Source organism: Halyomorpha halys, unplaced genomic scaffold (genome assembly GCF_000696795.3).
Source record: "Halyomorpha halys isolate HHAL.00 unplaced genomic scaffold, Hhal_1.1 Scaffold598.1, whole genome shotgun sequence".
NCBI classification, from domain to species: Eukaryota; Metazoa; Arthropoda; class Insecta; order Hemiptera; family Pentatomidae; genus Halyomorpha; species Halyomorpha halys.
The window spans coordinates 408,714-418,658 of record NW_027105473.1 but is presented as its reverse complement, the minus strand read 5'-3'; the positions used below and the strand labels follow the sequence as shown (position 1 = coordinate 418,658).

Below are 9,945 nucleotides of genomic sequence, written 5' to 3'. Positions count from 1 at the left end.
TATTATACTATTTAAGTACTCAAAATGGTTACTAAAAGTAGGAAAACAAGTTAAATTGATCTATAATTGGAAGTGTTATTATACAACTAACATCCACTTTTGGTTTTTTTTTCTTTTGGTGCATTTTCCCTGAAAATAAAACACTTCTATACTGTTTTTTTATAGCTCTTTGAAATTGCCGAGCTGCTGTCTTATAGAAGTTTTCATTTATCACCTTTAAGTTGGAGTGTCACAATAACTCCTTAGGACACATTTGATGCTGAAATGCTGGGAACAAAGTAGCTAGTTACATTTTTTATGGCTGGCCTGGGATGTGATGTACCCCAGGCACTCGTCTTTTAGGGAAACTCCTGAATTTGGTTGAAGTTGTGTAAAGAAATAGTCCCTTGCAAAATGTTGTTCCACTGATTTTTATTTTAAAAGTTATTAGGGGGGTCTTGAGAATTCCCAAAACACTCTCTAAGAACAGTTTCATACTGTACAAAAGATATGGCTGCGCCCCTTAGTTCCGCCCAAGCTAAAATATATGGTGCAACTTGCTTCATTAGTTTAAGGCAGCATTCAGCATCAAATCATCTTGTGTCCACCCCTCCCTCTATAATTGGCTACTGCCTCAAGATTAGTTAAAAATTCTTCATGGGGAACTTCATCCTTGCTGCCTCCTCAGCGTTGAATCATACTTTGTAGACTTAAATCCTGCTTAATTTTATAGAATGGATTTTCTGTGGGTCATAATTGAACCACTGATCACTGGCTGTATCCTCCTAGTTTCTCCTAACTCATTGTACATTAGTTCAGACTCTACAGATGTCCCCATCATCATCACTTCTGTGTAACCTTTATGAAATTTTCTGAAGTCTAAAGTTATTACTTTTGATCTTTATAGTTGAAGCAGAAAATAGCTAAAACACTAAATAAGGCGCAATTCACAAGTTATATGGTGAGCACCTTTCTATTTCTCAGATATTGGGCTTTCTATCAACACTGCTTGGCTAACCGGACTTATTGCCTTTCAGATAGAAAATATAATTAGACAGATTGTTTTGATTATTGCTGGTACCAGTAGAATTAACTACTGATTCCACTTCTGAGACCAGTGTAAAGAAGCAGCAATTGATTAGGATATTTTTCAATCAACCGAAATAGCAACATAATAAAACTATACTATTTAACACATATTATACAATTACTTACAAAAACCTCTGATACAATGGAGAAGGTAGGAAATTAGAGAGGGAAATGTTAGTTGGTTCTTACATAGACTTCACCATTTAAGTGCAAGAGGAAAAATCCTTAAAATCGTAAAACTGTAATGGAGTAAAACTTTCCTATAAAATGAGAATTACCTCTATATATTTAACAAGGGGGCTATCCTACACATGTGGGATCACAGATTTCAATGAAACTTTTTTGTGATACTTGGCAGAAAAATATTAGACACCTGTCTCAGGGTTCTAGCCAATGTGCCATAAAAGCCAAGAAAAAAATATTTCACATAATTTTAGATTTTTCTTTATATTATTGAATGCCGTCTTTACTGTATTCTCTGTGTATTTAATGGTTACTAAATATCAATCACTTTGTTTTTTCATGTAAAATAAGAACAAAAGATTGTTGATTATATTAAATGCATAAAATTCTAAAATTATGTAAAATATTTTTTTTCTGGGCTCCTTTAGCAAGAACCCTCAGACAAGTGCCTAATAATTTTCAACCAAGTATCACGAAAACAAATTTGGTTGAAATAGATGTTCCCACATACATAGTCTCCCCTAGTCAAATAAACTAGTAAGTCACAAGTAAGGCAATGCATGTATTTTATAATTCCGTCCAGTACAGCAAAATGGTGACTCCTCAAATCAAGTCTACATATCCGCCATTGGAGTTGTTTTCCTCCATCATCAGAAACAAATTAATATCACTAAGTAATATTATAAATTTTTCGGCTTAACCTCTTCAACCAGTTATTTTTCTTTATTTCAATATATTGCCTTGTGGTGGCAAGATTATTAACGTCTTCAGTGGCAATAGTTGAGTTAGCAAAGAGAGTGTTTGAAATGGGTTTGCCACTGTCGAAATTATTATCAACATTTTTATTTCTCTTGTATATTTCTTTCAAATCTATTTTTATTTAGAATTCATTTAATGTTTCATTATTTTACATTTGTTTTAGTGGCAAACCCATTTGAAACCTCTCGCCATATGATCAATTACTAACAATTAATTAATAATGAAGAACTTTCTTCATGTTCTCAATGTTGCTTCGTGTTTCTTTCGTTATCTAAAAAAACTGAATAGTTATGTTTATAATAATTGTGAACGTGTTGTTTTAATTTCAAGTATAAACATTGTTGTTTAGAGACCTAAAGATTCATCTTTATTATTATACAATAGGAACACGCAGTAAAATCTTTTGTATAAGTCATTGTTTTTGTTTCATCAAAGCCCTTCTGAAATGGATAATCTAAAATTGACTTCAGATCTGATTTTCACCATACATAAGATCTGGAAAGGTTTGGTCAAAATAATATGTTTTATGAAATTTACTTTTATTGTTTACGTTTTGAGAATTGTTAATAATGCAAATTGATTTTAAAACTTTTTATTTAGTGTGTGTAATTATTGCATGTTCAACCAATTTATTTTTTTCATCATATTATGGACTAGACATGACACCATAAAAATAACACCTACTACTTTAACAGAAAGAAGTAAAAATCCTACCTTCTGATTCTTCACACACTTTTTTAGCAATATGTGTCAAAATACCATCATTCCATTGGCGAGTATCTAGATCAATATATCCCAGAAGTTCTTGTCGTGAGCTTGATTTAGGATTTATCATGTCATGATGAATAATCATCTTCAATTTCATCAAAGCCTGGAATAAATACAATATACAAGAATGAAAGGAATATGGTCTGGGTGCGGTCAAAAAAACTCAAATAGTAGAATTATACTATTTTATTGAGCCAACGTTTCGCCCCACGTTGCAGGGCTTCGTCATTACAGTCGCATGTAAATACAAGTTTGACCTGTCCATTGTAAATTAAATTGTATGCGCTTTCGACATTTTCCGCTCCTGGTATAAAGAATGTGTTTAATTAAGTCGAATTGAATACCAATTTTAGATATTTAATTTGACTTATTACAAATTTAATTTAAAAAATCGTTGACTACACGCTATGTCTGATAGTAATGATCGTTGAACTATTTATTAATTTACAAACCTAAAAAAAAAAAAAGTTGTAACACCAAAAACAAAAAGAAAGTTTACAAAACATCTTTAGATTTTATGTTTCTATGGCGGATGAAAAACTAATATCTGTGGGAATTAGCCTGAATTATGTGGAAAATGAGTGCTATTCCACAACATACAAAAATAAAAAGTTTCAAAATTTTTTATTGCCCGACACAGATATGCATATGTGTAAAACGATTCTTATTACAAACTTGGCCTGAAGAATTATTTTTCAATTAATTTATTCTAATATTTCAAAAATAATTCCGCAATTAGATCTCGCGAACGCCCAACTCATCAGGCCTCCTGTTAGGAAATGTAATCAATTCATTTACTATGTATGTAATCATTCATCAATTCATTTGGATATGCCATTAATTATTAAATAAATAACTATAATTTTGTTTTTTACTGTTTTTAAAATTTTTATATCCTAATGAAGATAGAATTTATTATATGATAGTTTTGACTTCCTTAGAAGTTTTATCTGCAAAATATGTTCTAAAATAAAGTTGTATTGTTAAATTGAGAATTTTATTTAATTACTAAAAATAGTGATAAAGAACCGCCCAATATTTGGCCTTATTAGGATAGTAATTATAGTTTGTAAGTGTTTTATATTGTTGCTTGAAGAACCATTGACTCAAATTCTCAAGATAAAGGCGTTCAGGTCAATGGCGTCGATACCAGTTTTTATTGCATCGTGTCGTTATGGCATCTCATCGAGGGCATTGAATTTTCCAGTTCTGCTAGTCATTCCTCGAGACAATATACCATTCAATGTCAAAAAATGACTTCATAACGACTTATGAACGGGTTTTCTCCATCATCATGCTGGTTTTTGTGTGAGAGCGATTAAAGTGTATTAATATACTATTAAGTGTGACTATAATTTATCTTTAATGTACAGAAATACTTATTGCTGTTATATAATTTTAAGACCAAGGAGTTAATTTTTTGTACCATTCATACTTTGTTTTTGATGGCTTGGACTAAATATACTAACCCACATTACATTAATTTATCCAGCTCTCAGAATATGATAATAATTATATTACTAATTATTGACAATTTCTCAATGTTATTAATAAGGAAGTGAAAATTTGGTCCGCGCACAGGTAAATAGTAACAAAACCTCTTAGTCATATAATGCTCAAATTTATGTGCTGAGAAGCCAGGGAATTTATATATAACGTACACAAACACACCTACTTTGCCATTATGTAACTCGAAACACTTGAGGTGTTAAATATTTCTAAATTCCTGGACGGTGTGGTTATACTTGAGAACGAACCGTGGTATGAGAAACGCCCTACCAGTTTGATTTATTGCTTCAAAACAACTCCCTGTTCAAGTTAAAACTATATTTCTCTCCCAGAAGGAGTATTATATCCACCATTACCGCGATGCTTAGCAAATTATTAGTTTTCATTTCGGAGATATGTTATGTAAAACAGATACAAACACATAGTTACAAAAGGAAAAAAAAAAAGAAGAGAAAAAAAACAAAAACATAAGTGTAAAATAACAGGGGTATAAAATGTAAAAAAGTAAGATATAATAAGAAAATATACAAGAATATAATATACAAGAATAATTGACTGTTGGAAACATTTACTGTTGTTTTTTTAAATTAGTTTAATTTAGAAATTATAATGAAAACTTGGAATCATAGAGAAGAAGAAAACATGAATATTTAAAGTTACATACTAAAGAAACTTAGTACTTGCAGCTAACATGCTGTACCAACATTGTATAGATGGTTAACAGTAGTAAACTTTGGTTAACATTTCAACAGAAGCTGGCTAAGATCAACAATATTATTTAAAAGTTTAAATCTCTTACTGCTGGTTTAGAAAACTCTTTTATCTATCTGATCTCCACTAATAAGTAAATCTGTTTGATAAAGTCCAGTATCCTTCAGTTTTTGTTTTTGGACAAGCATTACTCCGAACTTTGATCTATCTAGATATCTAGATAGTTATAATAAAGACAGGATTATTTAATAATACAATAAAGAGTGCTTAATTTTGACAGATCACTGACATTGGAGTGGATGTGTTTTACAGAGTGAAATATCATGATCAGCTAGCTAAATAATCTCCACTTATTAACCTATGGGTTAATATAGATTAACCTACACTTATAGGTTGTGGTTGGCATAGATCTCTGTTTAAAATTAGAGGTTTTTTAGCCATCTTTTTCAAATATAAGTACTTTTGTTTCCCAGTTTAAGGATATTAATTGCAGATAAAAAATATTCTGAAACCATGGTCTTGGTGCACTTTAGTGTGCCCTAAGTTAGTTTTAGTTTACATAATTTATTTTGCACTCATTTAAATATATTCTTATTATAAAAATTTCTTTTTAAATATGGAAGCCCCATTTGTGTAAGTGGTGTCTGATATTCCCTGAGGATCGAACACCGCTAATACTATGCAATAATAACACTGCTTCGAAAACATTGCTCCACATTGCTAGTCGCTGTTGATGTCTGACCTAAATTTACCAGTTGCTGCCCATTGCAGTTACTTTTAGATGAGCACTCTTTATACGGCACTGACAATAAGACATGGAGACCATCTGCTTTTTGCCCTTGTGACATGCACTTCGCCTTGCGCCATCTTCGGTCAACATTTCATAATAAAAACAATCCATAATCACATAAAAACAATCCATCATATTTTATATTCATTTTATAGTTTTCTAATTATTTCTATCGAGTATTATTCACAAATCAATTATGTATTAGTTATATTTTTATATATTTTTTTATTGTTATATTATTTCCATTACTTTATTTAAATATTATTATTTATGAGCTTCAATCCTAGAACCTTTGAGGGAGCTCATACAACCTGGATTTTCAAATCCCATAATGACTGACTTGTATTCCTCTGAGAAGCTTTCCTATTATCAAGTAAGAATCCAACTAGATGTCCCAAAGCTGCTGATTTAAAGATATTATTTGGATAAAAATATATTCCACGGGACTATAATTGCTTGATTCTGTTTATATTAATTAATACTACAATTTGTAGAATCAATCTGAAATCTTTGAAGTGATTTCCCGAACACTCTTAGAGCTTGTACTTTTTTTAATATGGTTAGTGAGCTGTGTTCACTAGGAGGGAAATTTTTTATATTATCTTTTGACAATTTTCATTGGTGTCTTCTAATTTAACTGATCCATCCACTATACTCCAATAATGTATTAATTTAAAATTTTTAAGAAAGATAGTTTATCCAGCCCTTATGTTTCTCAACAAATTGTAGTATAAAAACTGTAGTTTAAAAAAATAATACAACTAAAAGAGAATTAGATAATAAAAATATTAAAACCACCATTACTATTTAAGTAAATGATTAAAATAAGTATCAAAACAAAGAAAACAGCTGTCAAAATTAATTTTATTTTGAAAATGTACTTACTTTTTTTAGCAACAAAATTATTGTACTTTTCCCAGAAGATGCAGGTCCAACAACAACTACTCCCATTCTTTGTTTCATGAGTTCGAATAGTTCTAGGCATTTTTGAACCTATAAACATACATTTTCAGAAAAATAAAAAAATAGTAGTAAACATGTTTTAGGGCTTTTTATTGTAATAAGAAAATCAATATATTACAAATGATATTACACATTTTAAAAAGCTAATGGATATCCTTAAAAACAACATGCATAAAGTATTTAATAAAAAAATACATTAAACAAGGGGTTTCAGCAACTTTTTTTTTTTAAAAAAAGAGAGGTACATATAACAAGATTCACCCTAATCAGTTGAGTCATTCTAAATTACTGAAGGTCTTTTCTATCCCCTCCCTCGAGGAGAACAGTTGATTACAGGTATCTTTATTTGATCTATAAGAAACAAGTATATTAAGTTCTACTATATTCAGCTAAGATGTCCTTAATTGATGAAGAACCCCCCACCCATAGTTACGAGGAGGAAATATTTAAAGGCTGTTTTACAAGGTCATTTATGTAGTGTTTGATGCAGTGTTTTTTATTTTTAGTAATTTTTTTTTAGTTTTACTTATTTCTGAATATTATCAGTAATTATGTAAGTGAAACATGGGAACTAATATAAGGATACAAAAAAATTATGAAGGTTAGCAAAGAAAGTTCCTTTGAATGATACATGAGCCAATAAATAAATTAGAACAATAGCGATCCAGAAAAAATAATGGTTATGTAGGAGAGGATAATAGCGATCCAGAAAAAATGATGGTTATATAGGAGAGGACAATAGCGATGCAGAAAAAATAATGGTTATATAGCAGAAGTATGACCAAACCAATATTGTGGTATTTATCAAGTGGGAAGAATCTGATGGCTTTGTCATGTAGAAAGAATGCCAGAGGATTGTCTAACAAGAAGCTGGTTTCATGATGTGTAGGCAGACCTGTGTTGAATGGAAGTGAGGTGATGGAGATCATTTGAAGCACATGGACCATGTGGAAGGTCAAAACCCTACAAGGGCTGAAGAGCCATTGCGTAGTATTGTAGAGTATCTGACAGATACCAGGTGAGTATTTATGTTATTTTTAATATGTTCTCTTTTATGTTATTGTAATATTTTGTTGTATAATATGTTCTCTTTGTGATGTTTCCTTATTACAGATTTATCACGGTGAAAAAATATCTGATTTCAACAGGTTTTGAAGATGACAAGGTTAAATGAAAAGATTAAATATTAAATAGATATGAGAATTTTTATTTTATTATATATAATATTATAGACACTTAATCTCAGGGCGGGTTTTCTAGGCAATCAGAACACTTAATAACACTTTTATAAATATAATTAATTATATGTTGAGCTAAACTAACCAATTTATACTCTTCTATGATGACTGATGGTTTTCTTTGTCTTCTATCTCATAATCACTGGCTGTAAACAAAGCATTTGGTTCTCTAACAGTTTTCAACACATCTCATCCAACAATCCAACGATCCAAACAAAGAATCACTTATTCTTTTTGGATGATTCTAGATGTCTTCTTTTTCTCTAGACAAAGAGTGATCCTCACCATCTATTTCTGGAAATGTCTTCGTTTCTTGGACAATGTCCAGTACCTTGCATCCAAACAAACAGTGATCCAAACCAAGCTTTCCCTTTCCCTTCTATCAGTGTTTGATCTCAACATCGATTGAAGCACAACGGTTTTAAGTTTTAACTGGTGATTTTCTTTATAAATATTATTCTTTAATACTTATTGTTGACTTATATTTTTTCTTAAATGTACTGTAATTACAGTCATGATGGGAATAACAAAAGTTGATAAAATTTTAATCTATGTTCTCAACTTAACAGCAATTCAATGGACTTTGGAAGGACGCACGCCACCATCTTCTTTATTTTGAATAATATATTTTTACTTCATATTCATGTGCCCAAGCTAGGACGTCAAGATAATCACTGGAGACTTCAATGCTAAGATCAGAAAGGAAGAAATCTATCGCCCTACTATAGGATGTCACAACCTTCACAAAGAAACTAACGAAAATGACCAATGTGTCATCAACTTCGCCACACCAACTTCACAGGGAATGGTTATTGGAGGGACACTCTTCCCGCACAGGAGGAAACATAAGGGAACCTGGATATCACCTGACAAGAAAACTGTTAATCAAATTGACCACATACTAGTGGATACCAGACATAGATCCAGTCTACAAGATGTAAGGACGTATCGTGAAGTGAACATAGATTCTGACCACTATCTCAGTGTCGCTCACCTGAGAGCCAAGATAAAAACAGAGTGGTGCACTCTTGGACAAAGAGGTAAGAGGTTCAACCTGGACAAACTGAAGGTTCCTGACACCAGGACATGGTATATGGAACAGCTGGATGAAGACCTCCGCACTCAAAGAACTGATGGTGACACTAACCTTAGGTGGAAAGTCTTTGCTCAGACAATGGAGAAGAATGCAGAAAAGATCTTAGGGTGGCAGGACAAAGAAATCTGATCCCGTTGGTTTGACGAGGAATATGAAGCTGCTACAAACCAGAAGAGCCAAGCATACAAAGCCATGGTTAATAAAGTCACAAGGAGAAACGATATTGATGAATATCGATTGAGGAGATGCGAAGAGAAACGTTTGTATTGCAGAAGGAAGAGGAACTGGAAAAGACAGAAACATTTTTCGGAAATAAGGAATTCTGAGATTTTTATAGGAAAATAAACAGGAGTTGAAAACCCTACTCTAATGTCTCTTATGTCTGCAACAACCATGAGGGGAACCTGCTTTCCAACAAGCAGAGAGCCCTGTCCCAGTGGAGGCGTCATTTCAATGATCTCCTCAATGAGCGATCTTTGGAACTTAGTGAGGAATTAGAGAGAAGATGAGGAACACAGGGAGAATGAAACAGGTGAAGAGCCACCTTTCGAAGATGAGATCCTCGATGCCATCAACCGATTGAGATGTAACAAGGCTCTGGAAGCTGATGGAGTCTCTCCAGAACTCATCAAGTGCGGTGGGAACAAACTGGTGAAGGATATGCAGGATCTCCTCATCACAGTTTGGACAGATGAAGTTCTACCGGAGGAGACGTTCTACCTACTGCTGGAGGAGGTCAGGATTCGACACTGGATTGTAGAGCCACGCTAGTAGTAGTAGTAGTAGTAGTAGTAGTAGTAGTAGTAGTAGTAGTAGTAGTAGTAGTAGTAGTAGTAGTAGTAGTAGTAGTAGTAGTAGTA

At 32.2% G+C, this 9,945-nt stretch overlaps 1 protein-coding gene across 1 annotated transcript in view; it reads right to left on the bottom strand.

The window, feature by feature from the left end:
• Positions 1-9,945, bottom strand: part of btv (beethoven) — a gene marked incomplete at its 3' end in the record, with an annotated part of 240,143 nt that overhangs the window by 92,517 nt on the left and 137,681 nt on the right. Inside the window, 2 exon segments of the mRNA XM_067051518.1 lie at positions 2,725-2,881; positions 6,674-6,781. Of these exon segments, the coding sequence (XP_066907619.1) occupies positions 2,725-2,881; positions 6,674-6,781 (265 nt within the window).